At 43.6% G+C, this 19856-nt stretch overlaps 1 protein-coding gene across 1 annotated transcript in view; it reads right to left on the bottom strand.

The window, feature by feature from the left end:
* LOC128586534 (PDZ domain-containing protein GIPC2-like) overlaps positions 1 to 19856 on the bottom strand; it is a 97092-nt gene that overhangs the window by 33591 nt on the left and 43645 nt on the right. The window contains exon 4 of the mRNA XM_053592394.1: positions 3917 to 4038. Within this exon, the coding sequence (XP_053448369.1) occupies positions 3917 to 4038 (122 nt within the window). The remainder of the gene's footprint in view (positions 1 to 3916; positions 4039 to 19856) is intronic.

Raw genomic sequence — 19856 nt, 5'->3', positions numbered from 1 at the left:
AAGGGTACAAGTCAAATATATCAAGTATAGAACATAAATGTCTTAACACAACAATTAAGTAAATGAGGTGAAAGCTACATTAATTAGTTTGATATAAGCATTCCAAATTGTATAAAAAATCAACACATCATACCCCACAAATGCATAAATGTATTCATGATCTATGTGTATATGCCTTAATACAAATTTAAAAAATAAATAAATAAATAAATAAAACACAAATCTGATTGCTCTGCTCCCCTTGCTATGCCTAAGTGGCTCCTTCATGATCCCTGACCCCTTCCCCTTCTAACCCCAAGGTAAACCTCCAGCCTCCTCACCCCCAACCAGGTTCTCTAAGACCCTCACACCCCCATCTCATGAGTGGTATACAAGGTCCCCAAGCGTATTGTTCTTTCCCGCCTAGACCACTCTCCTTCTCCTCAGTTTAACTAACTCATTCATTTCTTCCATACGGAAACTCTCCCTGACCTTTCTTTCCTTGGTGCTGGTAATAGTTGATCAGCCCCTTCTTTGTGACACTATGTCCCTTGCATATATTTCCGTAACCCCGTCCCACTCATTTGTAAGAGCTTTCTTCCAGGCCTCTCTACCTTTAGAGGAGAAATAAGGTCTTTACTCATCCTTATTTGTGGAATTTGAGCTAGGTTATAAGGGAGCAATTTGTTTCAAAGCCTATAAATCCTTTAAGTCCTTAAGTGTTTAATATTAGATTATGATCTTTTGTATCATATTTAATATTAACACCGAACTAGCTTTTTCCTGTCATTATGAGCTTTCTTTAATTGCCTTATTTAATTAAACGGGCTATGAAAACAGGAATGGATTTTTAGATGTTTATCCTTGAGTGAATCTTCCCTAGTAGATTTAGACCATAAGCTATCTTTCTCATCCCACGGACTTACATATAGCTTACATTTACATCAGTAGGTATTGATGAATCATGTTATCTATTAGAATATGACTCTTCCCCTAAAGGAACTCAGAGTTTTCCCTGCAGATCCTGTTGTGGGGAGATGAGAGGATACTGAAGACAGTGGGGAGCCGGGAGGAAGCTCTGATAGATAACATGTTCTTCACAGCCTTGAGCAAAAAGCAGATTTGGCACCCTCTCAGCTCACCACTGCCCTGAGCATCCTCCCAGCTCCCCACTGCCTTCAGCATCCTCCCATCTCCCCACTGCCTTCAACATCCTCCTATCTCCCCACTACCTTCAGGACCCTCCAGCTCCCCACTGCCTTCAGCATCCTCCCAGCTTCCCGCTACCTTCAACATCCTCCCATCTCCCCCACTGCCTTCAGCATCCTCCCATCTCCCCACTACCTTCAGCATCCTCCCATTTCCCCACTGCCTTCAGCATCCTCCCATCTCCCCACTGCCTTCAGCATCCTCTCAGGTTCCCATAGCCTTCAGCATCCTCCCATCTCCCCCCTGCCTTGAGCATCCTCCCATTTCCCCACTGCCTTCAGGACCCTCCCAGCTCTCCACAGCCTTGAGCATCCTCCCATCTCCCCACAGCCTTGAGCATCCTCCCATCTCCCCACTGCCTTCAGCACCCTCCAAGGTCCCCACTGCCTTCAGCATCCTCCTAGCTCCCCACTGCCCTGAGCATCCTCCCAGCTCCCCACTGCCTTCAGCATACTCCAGGCTCTCCACTGCTGGCTTCTTCCTTTCTCTTCCACAGTCCTGCCTTCACCGGAGGCTTGTTCATTCATTCAGTAAACAGTTCCTTGCCTTCAGCAATATACCAGGCAGCATGTTGGATACATGGGAAGTAAAGGCTCAGCTCGAGATAACCAGAAGTCCCTGTCCAAGTTTCCATCTCATGCCTCGTCATATCTCATTTTCAACACACCTTTGGCTCTCCCAGGTCTCTTGGCTGCCATTTGCTTCCTGATCAATCTTTTCATTCCCCAGAGCCAAAGCACCCCACTCAGAAACTTCCTCTGGATTCCCCAGCAGCACCCTGGGTGACTCAGACATTGCTAAGGACAACCATGGCCTCATGGGCCTAAGTGTCTGCTCTCACAAGCCACCCCCAAGGCTGACATTGTCACCTGCCAGCTGTGAGATCCCACTCTGTGAAACAGCCTCCTAAGTGTTCACCTGTCTCTCTTGTTCTTCAAACGCTTAGGAATCCTGAGACAGTGTTCACACATGGAGACCAGTAAGTCTCCCCTGCCTGCAGAAGTCCCTGGGCCTCAGATACCTGCCTGACGTCCCCTTCATCTACAGGATGACTTCATGGCTTCCATCTTCACTGCTGTGTGTGCACCTACAGCTTATCACTCATTGAGCCCCCACCAATGACACCCTAAGCCTGTGCTCTCTTCCTCCACCTTTCTTGCCTTCATTTGTCTCTTCACCTTCTCGTGTTTTTCACTCAGACACTGACCTTTATAAAGACACAGTCAGGGCTGGGCAAGGTGGCTCATGCCTGTAATCCTAGCAATCTGGGAGGTTGACATGAGTGAATGGCTCAAGCCCAGGAGTTTGAGATCAGCCTGAGCAGGAGTATGACCCTGTCTCTACTAAAACAGAAAAATCAACTTGGCTTTGTTGCAGGTGCCTAAAGTCCTGCTACTTGGATGGCTAAGACAAGAGGATCGCCTGAGCACAAGAGTTTCAGGTTGCTATGAGTTATCATGATGCCACAGAGTGTGATTCTCTCTCTCTCAAAAACATAAAGACACAGTCAGTCCATCAGCAAACCCTTGCTTTTCTCAACCTAAAGTGAATATTTCATCCATCGATTAATTCAGCAAAGATCTGAGTTCCTTTAACATATCAGGTCCTACTGTAGGGGGTGGGGATACAGCGGTGAGCAGGATGAGTGAGCAAAGGGACAGGAGACAGAGACAAAGTGAAATGAATAAGGATTGCAGGGTCCTGTGGTCTTTAGCACTGTGAAGAAAACAAAAAGCCCAGGAGAGCAAGCAGTGGGTGGGACAGAGGAATCACTGCTCACACAGGACACTCAGAAAAGGCCTGTGAGGCAGGAGATGCATGGGCAGAGACGTGCCCGACAAAGGCAAGGGAGCAGCCCACACAGATGAATGGGGGACGCACTCAGGCTGAGAAGACAGCCGGGTAGAGCCCCCCGGTGGGGATACAACCGCAGCAGCTGAGGACAGTGAGGAGACCAGAGCAGGGGAAGCCAGGCTGGTGTGGTGGGAAGTGAGACCAGAGAAGAAATGAGGGGTCAGACCCGTGTTGGTCACTCTGAGGACTTCAGCTTTTATTCTGAAAGACATGGGAAGCCACCAAGGGCTGTGAACAGGAAAGTGACAAAATCTCCCTTGTATTGGGAAAGGATGATTCTGGCTGCTGCTGAGCATGGGTGGAAAGAGGGCAAGGAGGAGCCCAAGGAGACTAAACAGGAGGTCACTGCCATGTCCAGGGGAGACGATCTGCTTGGGCACATGGTGTGGCAGAGAGGGTGAGTGTCATTGGATTCTGGCCTCATGTTGAGGGAGATCCCCCAGGATCTGCTGATGGAGGGGTGTGGGACAAGAAAGAGTCAAAGATGTGTGCGGAAAGTTTCACCCGAGAAGAGCATTCACAGATGGAATCTTTCATTCTCAAAAGCTCCTTAAGTATCTTTACTCATATACAAGGCAACTTCTTTTCAGGTTTGTAGACAGTCCAGATGGCTACAGGTTCTAGAAAAGTCATCTGAAGGCAGATGAGAATATCTGTAGGTCACAGTCTCTTCTCCCACACTTAGTTCCTATGTTCCACCTTAAACACCTTCAGTAATTTCCATATGGTTTAAATAAACAATGAACTACAAGTCCATGCTTTGATTAGAATGAATGGCATTTTATTAACTTTGTGATTTTACCTTTATTTCCAACTCTAATAAACAAAACTAAACATTTTCAAGCAGAATAGCAAGAAAATGAACATAGCATACCATTTCTTCTATGGTGGCAGGTCCTTTTGACCTCAAGCGAAGAATTTCTCTTCTAGTAACTTTTTGTCCTTCTGGCAACATTTCTGCTGATGACGTTCCAGCTTCTGACCTTGTCTGTATTTCTATAAACACACAATGAGTGGGGAAAGGTACACATATTCAGGAAGAAGTCCAACAGATTGCTATGAAAAGCTTACTTAGTTCTTATCACAAAAAATAGAGATTATTATTGTAGAGATTTGATAAAACACTTCAAATAGAATTCCCCAAAATAAAATAAATTCAACTGCCATCCATTATTTTCATGTGGGAGTCTGTATGACCACAGTTCTGACTACAAAAAGAAAAGGGGATATGTGAAATGTGCAGATGGGAAAGTCTGAAAGTTATAGGGAAGAAAAGTAAAATCATGGGCCATATTAGAAGAGTAAAGAAGGCTAAGTAACAAGGAAGCAGCAGAAAAAGTTCAACTGTTTTCTTACAGCTGACTTTCTCAAGGTCACAAAAAAGAGAAAGAATTGTGTCTTCAGAGACGAGAAGGACAGAGGTACTATTATTTAAGGACCTACCCTTGTTTGATGTATTATGTACAAACTCCCATTTAATACATAGCAACCACAGGCATGTTTTACAGATAAGGGACTTGAACTCAATAAGAAGTGAGGCTGGGACTTAAAATCAGGTCTTGTGGATACAGACCACATTCCGACATCTATATGTTTTCCTCAACAGCACTACCCCCACACACACCTCTTGGAAGCACAAGCAATAAAATCAGAGGTGGCCTACTAAGAGAAGCAGAGTCCTAAAGGAATAGATCCTGGGAGCAGGTTCCAAGGAAGGAGCTCCCCGCTGACAGCAAGGACATAAACAGGGAGCAAGGGTCCACAGGAAGCCACTGCTTCCCTTACACTTGTTTTTTTCTGTTGTGTTTTACTTTTCTTTTTGTTTTCATACCAAGAGTCACCACCCCAATTCCAAGCAGTCACACAGGTGAGCAAAAGGGAAGTGTGGGGACTGAGAACAAGGGGAAGGGGTGTGCACTATCTAGGCCCCTCCCACAAGTTCACTGCCCTGTGGGAATGCAGGCCTGGCACAGCCAGATGGACTTTTTTTTGCAAAGAAATTGGATACTCAGAGTCTTTTATGAATCTCTTGATTTTTTTAACTTTTTAAATTTTAGGCAATTAAGTCAATCTTTTAAAAACAACATATTGGCACCTGTGATCGGCACCCTCCCAGACCTCTGGAAGAGCTGCCCCATGACCAGCAATTGGCACCCTCCGGACCTGGGTAAGAGCTGCACCGGGACCCGCCATTCACACCCTCCCGGACCTCTGGAAGAGCTGCCTGGAGACCAGTGATCAGCACCCTTGGACCTCCGGAACAGCTGCACCTGCCCAGACTGGTAAGAGCTATGCAGGGACCGCTACCCTGCCTGCCACGCCTCCCCACACCCTGACCAGGAACTCTGGAAGCCATGCAACCCTATGTCCTCCCTGCCACCACACCCGCCCACTTGTCTGGCCAGGGATACTGGTAGCTGGGTGCCCTCTGGAGCCCACCCTGCCTTTCCACAGAGCCCTTCCCCTGGCTAGAGACTGCTGGAGCCTTGGACCTTCTGTGCCAAAGTCCCTGAGCACCAGGCACACCCTGAACCATGTGCACCACCCCCCGCACTGTTGCTGGATCCGGGTGTGTCACACTCCGGAGCTGCTTCCACAACCAGAACTCCCTGGCTGGGGCAGCCCCAGAGGAGCTACACAGGGTCACTCCCTACAAAGATCCAGAAACAATAGAGGGATCCCGCTGGGATCTAATCTTGGAGAGACACCTCCCCAACTCTGAGGACGGCCAGAGGCAATGGTGAAAAACAATCATGAGGCAAAATCAACATAAAAACTCTGGCAATATGAATAATCAGAGGAGATCAACTCCCCCTAGGAACAATGGGGCAGACACAGCACAAGATCCCATGCACAAACAAATAGCTGAAATGTCAGAAATCGAATTCAGAATCTAGATAGCAAATAAGATCGAATTAGAATTCCAAGCAATAACCCAAAAGAAGTCTCAAAAATTCAACGAATTTCCAGAGAGGGTTGTCTTCCTGTAGAATTCTTCCTGTTCATTATCCCAGGTGTTTAACCATTAAACTACCGTCCACCATCTTCAAAAAAAAAAAAAATTCAACAAATTCAAAGATCAAATGACCAAAGATTTTGACACATTGAGACAAGAAGTTGCATCCCTCAAAGGTCTGAGAAACACAGTAGAATCCCTCAGTAACAGAATGGAGCAAGCAGAAGAAACGATTTCTGACATTGTTTTTGAATGCTCCCAAACTCTCAAAAAGGAAGAGAAATGGTGGGCAAAAACAGATCACTCTCTCAGAGAGCTCTGGGATAATTCAAAGAAAAACAATATTCATCTTATAGGGATCCCCGAAAGCGATGAAGTGGCTTCACAAGGCACAGAGTCTCTTCTCCATGAGATTATGAAGGAGAACTTTCCAGACATGCCAACAAATTCTGAAATTCAGATAGCAGGTGGTTTCAGAACTACAGCATGACTCAGCCCAAATAAGACATCCCCCAGACACATCATAATCAATTTCACTAAACTTAATATGAAGGAGAAAATTCTGAAAGCAGCCAGACGAAAGGAAACCATCACCTACAAGGTCAAGAATATTAGAATAACTGCAGATCTCTCTGCTGAAATCATTCAAGCTAGAAGAGGATGGTCATCGACTTTTAATCTCCTAAAACAAAATAACTTTCAACCCAAGATCCTGTACCCAGCTAAACTGAGTTTCATTTATGACGGAGAAATTAAATACTTCAATGACATTCACATGTTGAAGAAATTTTTTTATAACTAAACCAGCTCTCCAGGATATTCTCAGACCTATCCTCCATAAAGACCAGTGTAATCCTCCACCACAAAAGTAAACCCACCCAGAAAATTTTGATCAAATTCTAACTTCCACAGTCGCTAAAGGACTAAAAATGTCCACCGGACTCTCAAAAGGCTTATCAATATTCTCAATTAATGTGAATGGTTTAAATTCTCCTCTAAAGAGGCAAGGGTTGGCTAACTGGATACAAAAACTCAAGCCAGATATCTGCTGCATACAAGAATCTCATCTTACATTAAAAGACAAATATAGACTCAAGGTGAAGGGATGGTCATCTATACTCCAGGCAAATGGAAACCAGAAAAAAGCAGGCGCTGCAATCCTACTCGCAGATGCAATAGGCTTTAAATCAACCAAATAAGGAAAAATAAGGATGGACACTGCATATTTGTTAAAGGTAATACTCAATATGATGAGATTTCAATTATTAATATTTATAGACCCAACCAGAACGCACCTCATTTTATAAGAGAAACTCTAACAGACATGAGCAACTTGATTTCCTCCAGTTCCATAGTAGTTGGAGATTTTAACACCCCTTTAGCAGTGCTGGATAGATCCCCCAAAAAGAAGCTAATCAAAGAAATCTTAGATTTAAACTTAACCATTCAACATCTGGACTTAACAGACATCTACAGAACATTTCATCCCAACAAAACTGAATACACTAATACACATTCTTCTCATCAGCCCACGGAATATACTCCAAAATCAACCACATCCTAGGCCACAAATCTAAAAAAATCTCAGCAAATTTAAAAAAATAGAAGTTATTCCTTGCATCTTCTCAGACCATCATGGAATAAAACTTGAACTCAGTAACAACAGGAATCTGCATACCCATACAAAAACATGGAAGCTAAATAACCTTATGCTGAAGGATAGATGAGCTATAGATGAGATTAAGAAGGAAATCACCAAATTTTTGGAACAAAACAACAATGAAGACACAAATTATCAGAACCTCTGGGATACTGCAAAGGCAGTCCTAAGAGGGAAATTTATAGCAGTATAAGCCTTCCTCAAGAAAACGTAAAGAGAGGAAGTCAATAACTTAATGGAACATCTCAAGCAACTGGAGAAGGAAGAACATTCCAACCCCAAACCCAGCAGAAGAAAAGAAATAACCAAAATCAGAGCAGAATTAAACAAAATTGAAAACAAAAGAATTATACAACAGATCAATAAATCTAAAAGTTGGTTTTTTGAAAAGGTAAATAAAATAGATAAACCTTTGGCCAAACTAACCAGGAAAAAAAGAATAAAATCTCTAATTTCATCAATCAGAATAGTAAAGATGAAATAACAACAGACCCCTCAGAAATTAAAAAAATCCTTAACGAATACTACAAGAAACTCTACTCTCAGAAATATGAAAATCTGAAAGAAATCGACCAATACTTGGAAGTATGCTACCTACCAAAACTTAGCCAGAACGAAGTGGAAATGTTGAACAGGCCTCTATCAAGTTCTCAAATAGCATCAACTATACAAAATCTCCCTAAAAAGAAAAGCCCAGGACCAGATGGCTTTACGTCAGAATTCTACCAAACCTTTAAAGAAGAACTAGTACCTATATTACTAAACCTCTTCCAAAATATAGAAAAAGAAGGAATACTACCCAACACATTCTACAAAGCAAACATCACCTTGATCCCTATCAGGGAAAAAACCAACAGAAAAAGAAAATTATAGACCAATATCACTAATGAATATTGACACAAAAATACCCAATAAGATCCTAACAAACAGAATCCAACAACACATCAAAAAAATTATACATCATGACCAAGTCGGTTTTATCCCAGGGTCTCATGGCTGGTTCAATATATGTAAATCTCTAAGTATAATTCAGCACATAAACAAATTAAAAAACAAAGACCATATGATTCTCTCAATTGATGCAGAAAAAGCTTTTGATAATATCCAGCATCCCTTCATGATCAGAACACTTAAGAAAATTGGTATAGAAGGGACATTTCTTAAACTGATAGAGGCCATCTACAGCAAACCCACAGCCAATATCATATTGAATGGAGTTAAATTGAAATCATTTCCACTTAGATCAGGAACCAGGCAAGGTTGTCCATAGTCTCCATTGCTCTTTAACATTGTAATGGAAGTTTTAGCCATTGCAATTAGGGAAGAAAAGGCAATCAAGGGTATCCACATAGGTCAGAAGAGATCAAACATTCACTCTTCGCAGATGATATGATCGTATACCTGGAAAATACTAGGGATTCTACTACACAACTTTTAGAAGTGATCAAAGATACAGGAATGTCTCAGGCTACAAGATCAACACCCATAAATCTGTAGCCTTTATATATACCAAAATTAGCCAAGCCAAAAAAAAGGACTCTATTCCTTTCACAGTAGTGCCAAAGAAGATGAAATATTTGGGAGTTTATCTAACAAAGGATGTGAAAGATCTCTATAAAGAGAACTATGAAACTTTAAAAAAAGAAATAGCTGAAGATGTTAACAAATGGAAAAACATACCATGCTCATCACTGGGAAGAATCAACATCATTAAAATGTCTAAACTACCCAAAGCAATATATAATTTTAATGCAATTCCTATCAAAACTCCATTGTCATATTTTAAAGATCTTGAAAAAATAATACTCATTTTATATGGAATCAGAAAAAACCTTGAATAACCAAAACATTACTCAGAAATAAAAACAAAGCAGGAGGAATCACGCTACCAGACCTCAGACAATACTACAAATCGATAGTGATCAAAACAGTGTGGTACTGGCACAAAAACGGAGAAGTAGATGTCTGGAACAGAATAGAGAATCAAGAGATGAATCCAGCTACTTACCATTATTTGATCTTTGACAAGCCAATTAAAAACATTCAGTGGGGGGCAGTGCCTGTGGCTCAGTCGGTGGGGCGCTGGCCCCATATACCAAGGGTGGCGGGTTCAGGCCCAGCCCCGGCCAAACTGCAACCAAAGAATGGCTGGGCGTTGTGGCGGGCGCTTGTAGTCCCAGCTGCTCGGGAGGCTGAGGCAAGAGAATCGCTTGAGCCCAGGAGTTGGAGGTTGCTGTGAGCTGTGTGAGGCCACGGCACTCTACCGAGGGCCATGGGGTGAGACTCTGTCTCTACAAAAAAAAAACATTCAGTGGGGAAAAGATTCCCTATTTAACAAATGGTGCTAGGTGAACTGGCTAGCAACCTGTAGAAGACTGAAACTGGACCCACACCTTTCACCATTAACTAAGGTAGACTCTCACTGGATTAAAGATTTAAACTTAAGACATGAAACAATAAAAATACTAGAAGAAAGTGCAGGGAAAACCCTTGAAGAAATCGGTCTGGGCAAGTATTTTATGAGGAGGATCCCCCAGGCAACTGAAGCAGCTTCAAAAATACACTACTGGGACCTGATCAAACTAAAAAGCTTCTGCACAGCCAAGAACACAGTAAGTAAAGCAAGCAGACAGCCCTCAGAATGGGAGAAAATATTTGCAGGTTATGTCTCCAACAAAGGTTTGATAACCAGAAACCACAGAGAACTCAAACGTATAAGCAAGAAAAGAACAAGTGATCCCATCGCAGACTGGGCAAGGGACTTGAAGAGAAACTTCTCTGAAGAAGACAGGCACACGGCCTACAGACATATGAAAAAATGCTCATCATCTTTAATCATCAGAGAAATGCAAATCAAAACTACTTTGAGATATCATCTAACTCCAGTAAGATTAGCCCATATCACAAAATCCCAAGACCAGAGATGTTGGCGTGGATGTGGAGGAAAGGGAATACTTCTACACTGCTGGTGGGAATGCAAATTAATACATTCCTTTTAGAAAGATGTTTGCAGAACACTTACAGATCTAAAAATACATCTGCCATTCAATCCTATAATTCCTCTACTAGGCATATACCTAGAAGACCAAAAATCACATCATAAGAAAGATATTTGTACCAGAATGTTTATTGCAGCCCAATTCATAATTGCTAATCATGGAAAAAGCCCATGTGCCCATCAACCCACGAATGGACTAGCAAATTGTGGTACATGTATACCATGGAATATTATGCAGCCTTAAAGAAAGATGGAGACATTACCTCTTTCATGTTTACATGGATGGAGCTGGAACACATTCTTCTTAGCAATGTATCTCAAGAATGGAAGAAAAAGTGTCCAATGTACTCAGCCCTACTATGAAGCTAATTTATATCTTTCATATGAAGGCTATAACCCAACTATATAGCTCAAGAATATGGGGAAAGGTCCAAGGGAGAGGAAAGGAGGGGGGAGGTTAGGGGGGAGGGAGGGAAATGGGTGGGGCCACACTTACAGTGCATCTTAGAATGAGTACAGGCAAAACCTACTAAATGCAGAATACAAATGTCTACATACAACAACTAAGAAAATGCCATGAAGGCTATGTTGAACAGTTTGATGAGAATATTTCAGATTGTATATGAAACCAGCACATTGTACCCCTTGATTGAACAAATGTACACAGCTATGATTTAACAATAAAATAAATAAATAAAAAACATATTGGCAAAAATAAAAGGGTCAGATTCCACCAATGTACCACCCTTAGAAACAACCCTAGTGCCCTGAACTGAGGACTGTATGCAACAGGGCCAGGTGGGGTGTGACAGGTGGGGAGGGGGTGCAGCACCAAAGAATTAGAGACAGCTGAGCTCAGGGAGGAGGCCCGGGGCAGGCTGGCAAAAGGAGCGAGGGTGGGTCTATGCAGATCTCCCAACACATGACCTGGAGTGGGACGCAGGAAAGCATTCTTACTCACTCAGCACCTAGAGTAATTCTCATCTTCAGCCAAGCACTGTTTTGCTGTTGGGAATCTATGCCAAAGTGATCAAGGATTTTGCTTATTAATTTTAACCTCCATTTCAGGAACACAGAATCGGCAAAACATTAAGTTTTCCTCTGAGAATGAAATTATTAAAAATTACGCAGTGAGTACACCAGCTACCCCTAAGCAAAAACCTATAAATAGTGGCTGATGCGTTGTGGGAACAACCAAATGCTTATGCTGGTGACCAAACTGATTCTCAGGAGACCAGAGCTCAGAAGCAACAGCAGCCTTGCCAGTTACATCATGTCCTGTCTAAAGGAAGAAAGGATTCTCACGTGCTCACCAAAGAGTTTCAAAAAGAGCCCAAAGAAAAAGATTGAGTCTGTCTCTCATCAGCAGTGTCTGGGATTCTATACTGCCCAGCAACCTGAGTGCTGCCAGCCCTGAGGCATGTATGTCCCAAGCAGTAGCAAAAACAGCCTCAGCAGGGTGGTGCCCATAGCTCAGTGGGTAGGGTTCAGGCCACATACACCAAGGCTGGCAGGTTCGAACCCAGGCCCTGGCCAGCTAAAACAGCAACAATTGCAACAAAAAAATAGCCAGGCATTTTGGTGAGTGTCTGTGGTCCCAGCTACTTGGGAGGCTGAGACAAGAGAATCACTTGAGCTCAAAAGTTTGAGGTTGCTGTGAGCTGTGAGGCTGCAGCACTCTACCCAGGGCAACAGCTTGAGACTTTGTCTCAAAAATAAACACAGCCTCAGCTTACTAGTACTAACCTGAAGGTAAGCAGCCCTTCCACATACACTCACCCCATCCCACTAAGAGCTCACCAAGCAACCTACTCTATAATGTGTCTTCCCACATAAATTTCCTTTTTGTTCTTTTTCTTTTCTTTCTTTTTCTTTTTCAGACTCTGTTGTCCTGGGTAGAGTGCTACGCTGTCATAAGTCACAATAACTTCAAACTATTCAGGTCAAACAATTCTCCAGCCTCAGCCTCCTGAGTAGCTGGGACTATAGGCATGTGCCACTATGCCTGGCTTGTTTTTCTATTTTTAGTAGAGATAGAGGTCTTGCTTTTGCTCTGGCTGGTCTTGAACTCCTGAGCTCAGGTGATCCACCCACCTCAGCCTCCTAGAGTGCGGGGATTGCAGGGCATCCACCATGCCCTGCCCCAAGTAAATTTCCTACAGGGTGGGAAATGAACAACTCATCTAACACCTGTGTCAAGGCCCACCACTACACACACCTTTCTAATTGGAAAGTAATATATTGGCATCCTGACTTATCCACAAGTGTCTCTTGTAAGTTTGCTGAGTATGAGAGCCCTGAAGAAAAGAACAACTCTCAATACATGGGGGAAGGGGAGAAGGGTTCTGAGACTCACACGGCTAAGGACCCAGTCTCTGGAAAGTGGGGACTTCATGAAGGTAGTGTCTCCTGTCTGAGAAGCCAGCCGGCCTCCCCCAACCTGCTCTCTGTCATATCTTGTTCCTACCCACAACAGCAAGAGGTACAACAGAAAACCTATGTAGCACGGGCCACATTTATTAATAAATTTTATTTGTTAGAGCAGTTTCAGGTTCACAGCAAAACTTAGCAGAAAGTACAGCCCTGTCACCACATGCACAGCCTGCGGCATCATCAAGCTTCCACACCACAGTGGCTCATCAGTGACATTGATTAACCTGCACTGACTCATCGTTATTATCCGAAGTCCACAGTTTACATCAGGACTCGCTGCCCGTGTTGTATGTTCTCATGGGTCTGAGGAAATGTATAATAATATCTACCCACCATTGTTACTGCCGTGTTACTGCCCTAAAAAATCCTCTTTAATCCACCGATTCATCCCAGATTTTTTTTTGACGTTATTATTCCTGTGTATTTGCCAAGCCATCTTCTCAAAAGTGGCATCTCAAAATCCACCACTTGGTGGCACCAAAGCCAAAGGTAAGTTTTAAGGTCTGGCTTAGCCCCACCTCCAGAAAGGCGGTTTTCACTTTAAGAAATAGAAGGCATTTTTCTCTGTGACCCTGTGATGTAAGTATGGAAATCAACAGGTTTATACATGAACACAGGCAGGATAGTCCTGTTCATCCACGGAGGGAAGAAAACAGGTTAGTGTATTTGAAATGTTTTGAAAATCACGAGTACTTACAGTCTGCACTACATTGGGGGTTCTGGCCTGTCTAGGTGTGTCTGAGCAACCAGGCCACGCCCTAAATCAGTCATTTCACGCGAATGGGTCTGCATGAGGCCTCTCCTGGGGTGGGGTTACAACAGGGACGTGGTTTCCACAGTAGCCCCCTCTGATCAGCCTGCAGCCGGCTGATTCACTAGGGCCCCCCCAAGCCCACTGACCACCTGCTGCCGATCACTAGGGCTCAGGGACCCTCAGCCTGTGGGTGCCCAGCTGCTCTCAAGGTGCCACACCACCTGGAAGGGGTTATGTCTGTCAAACCTTTGTGTGGAAACTGTATCTGCCACTCTAATTATGTGTTTTAAAGGAACATGAGCTGATTAGTGTAAAACAAGGAGTTATTACTGCTGTGAAAACTAGGTTGACTGCTTTGGAAAGACTCCATGAGGGTAAGTGAAAAAAAAAACTAAAGAAAGAAAATTAGGTGTAGGCAAAATGACTCTAGACTATTAGGAAAAATATATTTAAACATCCTTCATTTCATATATCCAGTTTCTTTAATGAAATAAAAGCTATAGTTATACATTAAAGTTGTGATTACACAAGAAAGACTTCATCGAACTCTGATTTGTGACCTCTACTCAAAGAAAAGGCTTTTACATTGAGTGGGTTTTTTTAATCTTCCTGCCTTCCTGGAAGTAGTTAAAAAAAAAAAAAGTGTGTTTTAAAAATGTGTATTTCTGATCAGGTGCAGTGGGTCACGCCTGTAATCCTAGCACTCTGAGAGGCCAAGACAGGAGTATCACTTGAGGTCAGAAGTTCAAGACCAGCCTGAGCAAGAGTGAGACCTCTTCCCTTCTAAAAATTGAAAAATTAGCCACACACTGTGGCAGGCTCCTGTAGTCCCAGCTACTCGGGAGGCTGAACCAGAACTCTGAGGTAGGCTGAGGCCATGGCACTCCAGTCTGAGCAACTGAATGAGACTCTGTCTCAAAAAAATTAATTAAAATAAAAATGTACGAGGGGAGGGAGGCAAGATGGCCAACTGAAGCCAGCTTTTGGCAGAGACTCCCTTCCAGAGGGAGAAATAATGGCCATAAATAACCAAAAAAAGCGGAAGATTGGGAGCTGAGCTGAGAGAGAGGATCGATAGGTTCACATCACCTCTGCTACGACAAGTTGGGACTCCAAGGAAACAAATTTAAGGTATAAAACCCATCCCAAAGAGGACAGGGATCCTTCCCCTCCCTGCCCAGGAGAATGGCTTGAGGAGAGTAGAGAACAGAGGCCCTTTGTTTCACCAAAAGGAAGAGAACAACTGAGGGCCGGGACTCCTTCCATGGAGAGATACCGCTGCAAGCCCAGGCAGTCTCTTGCCTGGGCCAAAAGTTGATCTAATATTCTCCCTACCTTCCTGAAGTCCAAATCCACCCCTCCTCCTTCTCCCGGAGGTCTGGAAAACTACCCCCTGCAAAATCTGGAGCATTTTACAGATTTTTCCTAGGGCCAGGCACCTCATGAGCTATGGGACAGTTACGCTGAAACTATAACTTTAATAGAGGCAGGGAGTCAAAAGAGGAGAGAGATTTGCCTTGTGTTGGAAAGAGCATAGCTCAAGTCACACACTACTGACCACCAGAGATAGCGGCCCACTGACTCCCCAGCTCAGCAGCCCACAGTGGGTGGATCGGCTCCCCACCTGGCTCCTGAGACCAGCAGCCTGCAACCTGCAACTCCCGCCTGGCTCCTGTGACCCATCCTCCAGTTCCCTGCCCAGCTCCTGAGACCCACGGCCCCTGCAACCTGCAGCCCACACCCAGCAACTCCAACCTGGCTCCTACAACCTGTGGCCCAGGGCCAATGACTCAACCCTTCAGCTCCCCACCAGCTCCTGAGACCCGTGGCCTAAGGCCAGCTACTCCTGCCCAGCTCCTGTGACCCCTGAGGCCCCCAAAGCTGGCGACTGCCCTCTGGCTTCCCACCCAGCTCCTGCAGCATGAGACCAGGGGTCAGCAGCTCCTCCCAGTTCCCCACCTGGCTCCTGTGACCCTTGCAGCCAGTGGCAACATCCTCCAGCTCCCCCCTGGCTCCTGCGACCTGCACACAGCAGTAGCCCAGACCTGCAACACCACCCCCAACAGTGGCACCTCCATGGTCCCTCCTACTGGGGTCAAATTCGCTGCCAGTGGACTCCTGCTGCCTAGATGCTGAAGACCTTTTGAACTCTCACACCCAATCAGTGTTTATGTCGACCAGGACAATTGGTTTGGAACTCTTAACCTGGACCGATCACCCAGGGACCCACCAATGTTGTACCCTGGTTGGAATGTTGTGGGAGCTTGGAATTCTCCCCTTCCAGTTGTCACCTGTGGTGGGGTGGGGTGTTTTAGTTGCTTATAAATCTCCACAGCTGAGATTTCAGCCCAAAGCCACTGATTCACTAGCAGACAGAGACTAGCTGAATACCAGTCAGCGCCATCTAGCCCCACTGCACCAAGCAGGTGCCCAGAGTTTCAGGCAGTAGTTCTGAATGGGACCTTTGTAAAGCTCTAAGGGGAAAGCGACAATCACCAGTCCCAGTTCTTTGGTAAAGAGCTGGTTAATTACAACTCCAGAAGCCCTCAATTCAATTTCACCTTGCCAGCCTCTCTAGCCAAGCTGTGAAAAATAATCATGGGGCATAATGAGCAGAAAAACTCTGGCAACATGAATAATCAGAGTAGATCACCTCCCCCAAGGAATGACAAAGGAGACACAACAGAAGATCCCATTCATAAACAAATGGCTGAGACGTCAGAAATTGAATTCAGAATTTGGATTGCAAATAAGATTAACAGAATGGAGGTAAAGATGGAATTAGAAATTCAAGAAGCAATTCAAAAGTTGTCTCAAGAATTCAATGAATTCAAAAACAAAATCACCAAAGATTTTGACACATTGAGGCAAGAACTTGCAGCCCTTAAAGATCTGAGAAATACAGTAGAATCCCCAGTAACAGAATGGAACAGGCAGAAGAAAGGATCTCTCACATTGAAGACAAAGCTTTGGAACACTCCCAAAAACTCAAAGAGAAAGAGAAGTGGAGAGGAAAAATGGATCATTCCCTGAGAGAATTGGGGGACCACTCCAAAAGAGCAAACATTCACCTCATAGGAATCCCTGAAGAAGAGGATGGTCCGAAAAGCACAGATACTCTACTCCAAGAGATAATTGAGGAGGATGTCCCAAACATGGCAAGAGATACTGAAATTCAGATAGCAGACATTTTCAGGACCCCAGCATGACTCAATCCAAATAAAGCATCTTCTAGACACATGGTGATCAACTTCACCAAAGTTAATATGAAAGAGAAAATCCTGCAAACACCCAGATATAAGAAAATCATAACCTACAAGGGGAAGAATCTTAGAATGGCTGCAAATCTTTCTGCTGAGACTTTTCAAGCCAGAAGAGGATGGTCATCGACCCTCAATCTCCTAAAACAAAACAACTTTCAGCTCAGGATCTTGTATCCAGCTAAATTGAGCTTCATTTATGACGAAGAAGTTAAATACTTCAATGACATACACGCATTGAAGAAATTTGCCATACCAAACCAGCTCTTCAGGATATCCTCAGACCTATCCTCCATAATGACCAGCACAATGCTCTACCATCAAAGTAAACTCACTCTGAAATTCTTGACCAAAACCCAATTTCCACAGTGGTGAAAAGATTCAAAATGTCCACTGGACTTTCGAAAAACTTGACACCCAAAATACTACCAGGCTTATCAATACTCTCAATTAATGTGAACGGCTTAAACTGTCCTCTTAAGAGGCACAGGTTGGCTGACTGGATACAAAAACTCAGGCCAGATATCTGCTGCATACAAGAATCTCATCCTCCCTTAAAGGATAAATATATACTCAGGGTGAAGGGATGGGCATCTGTAATCCAGGCAAACAGAAATCAGAAAAAAGCAGGGGTGGCAATTTTATTTCCAGATACACTAGGCTTTAAACCAACAAAAGTAAGGAAAGACAAGGATGGTCACTTTATATTTGTTAAGGGAAACACTCAACATGATGAGATGTCAATCATTAACATTTATGCGCCCAACCAGAATGTTCCTCAATTTATAAGGGAGACTCTAACAGACATGAGCAAATTAATATCTTCCTGTACCATAATAGTTGGAGATTTTACTACTTTGGCAGTGTTGGATACATCCTCCAATAAGAAACTAAGCAAAGAAATTTTGGACTTAACTGTCACCATAGAACAATTGAATTTAACAGACATCTACAGAACATTCCATCCTAACAAAACTGAATACTACCAGGCTTATCAGAGGAATACACATTCTTCTCATCAGCCCATGGAGCATCCTCCACAACTGATCACATCTTAGGTCCAAGTCTAACCTCAGCAAATTTAAAAGTATAGAAATTATTCCTTGTATTTTCTTGGATCATCGTGCAATAAAAGTTGAACTCACCAGTAACAGGTATCTGCATACTCATACAGACGCATGGAAACTAAATAACCTTATGCTCAATGATAGCTGGGTTATAGATGAAATTAATAAGGAAATTACCAAATTTTGGAACAAAACAATAATGAAGGCACAAACTATCAGAACCTGTGGGATACTGCAAAGGCAGTCCTAAGAGGGAAATTTATAGCATTGAAAGACTTCCTAAACAGAACGGAAAGAGAGGAAGTCGATAACTTAATGGGACATCTTAAGCAACTGGAAAAGGAAGAACATTCCAAACCCAAATCCAGCAGAAGAAAGGAAATAACTAAAATTAGAGCAGAATTAAGTGAAACTGAAAACAAAAGAATTATTCAAAAGATCAATGAATCAAAAAGATGTTTTTTTGAAAAATCGAGCAAAATTGATAAGCCTTTGGCCAACCTAACCAAAAAGAGAAAATTAAAGTCTATAGTATCATCAATCAGAAATGACAAAGGTGAAATAACAACAGACACCTCAGAAATTCAAAAAATCCTTAATAAATACTATAAAAAACTTTATTCTCAGAAATATGAAAATCCGAAAGAAATTGACCAATACTTGGAAGCCTCCCCCAAGTGCAGGTGTGAGCCATCGTGCCCAGCCTAACTGATATTTTCTTTTTTTTTTTTTTTTTTTGTAGAGACAGAGTCTCATTTTATGGCCCTCGGTAGAGTACCGTGGCCTCACACAGCTCACAGCAACCTCCAACTCCTGGGCTTAAGCGATTCTCTTGCCTCAGCCTCCCGAGCAGCTGGGACTACAGGCGCCCGCCACAATGCCCGGCTATTTTTTGGTTGCAGTTTGGCCGAGGCCGGGTTTGAACCCGCCACCCTTGGTATATGGGGCTGGCGCCTTACCGACTGAGCCACAGGTGCCGCCCGCCTAACTGATATTTTCAATAAACAGTTAAGTCCTCCAGTCTCTGCTATATGCCCAGCTCAGGAAATGAGAAGGCAGAAATGTGTCTGTCCCACCCAAAAAGCCTGTGCCTGAGCCCTAGGGTGAGAGGGAGAGAGGAGAAGGTGCTGATGGAAATCACAAGCACTGTTTTCAGCAGGAACACACACAGCAAGGCTGCAGATCCTCAACTAAAAAAGGGTGATGCAGTGGGGTACCTGGGTGTTCTCCCCACTTTCTCACAGAACAAGGCCTTGTTACAGTCTCATGAGGAACCTCCTTGGCCTGAAGCATCACCATCAGAGCACAGAGACCACGATTTCAACATGATGTGGGCACGGATGGACACAGCTGCCTCCAAGAGGCAGCAAATAAGAGACAGCCCAAAAAGGACACAGAGATAGCCCAAAGAATGGAATACATTTTCTTTCTTTCCCTTTTTTTTTTTTTTTTTTTGAGACTGAGTTGTGGAGAATGGGGTGTGAGTTAGCAGGGCCCCCACAGCCAGGGAGACTTTCAGGGAATGACCCCCAGATGCTTCTTCTCTTTTAATAGCAAACATGCTTTTCTATTCTGCCAGAAATCACATAGCCCCTACATACTTTCCTTTTTATCCTGCCTACAAGCATGCAGCTTTTCCTCCTTAAAGTTAATCTTTACTCCATTGCCAAGATTTATGTCATTTAG

The sequence above is a fragment of the Nycticebus coucang genome, chromosome 5 (genome assembly GCF_027406575.1).
Source record: "Nycticebus coucang isolate mNycCou1 chromosome 5, mNycCou1.pri, whole genome shotgun sequence".
In the NCBI taxonomy this organism is placed as follows: Eukaryota; Metazoa; Chordata; class Mammalia; order Primates; family Lorisidae; genus Nycticebus; species Nycticebus coucang.
The sequence above is the reverse complement of the archived record's forward strand: the minus strand, read 5'-3'. Positions and strand labels throughout refer to the sequence as shown.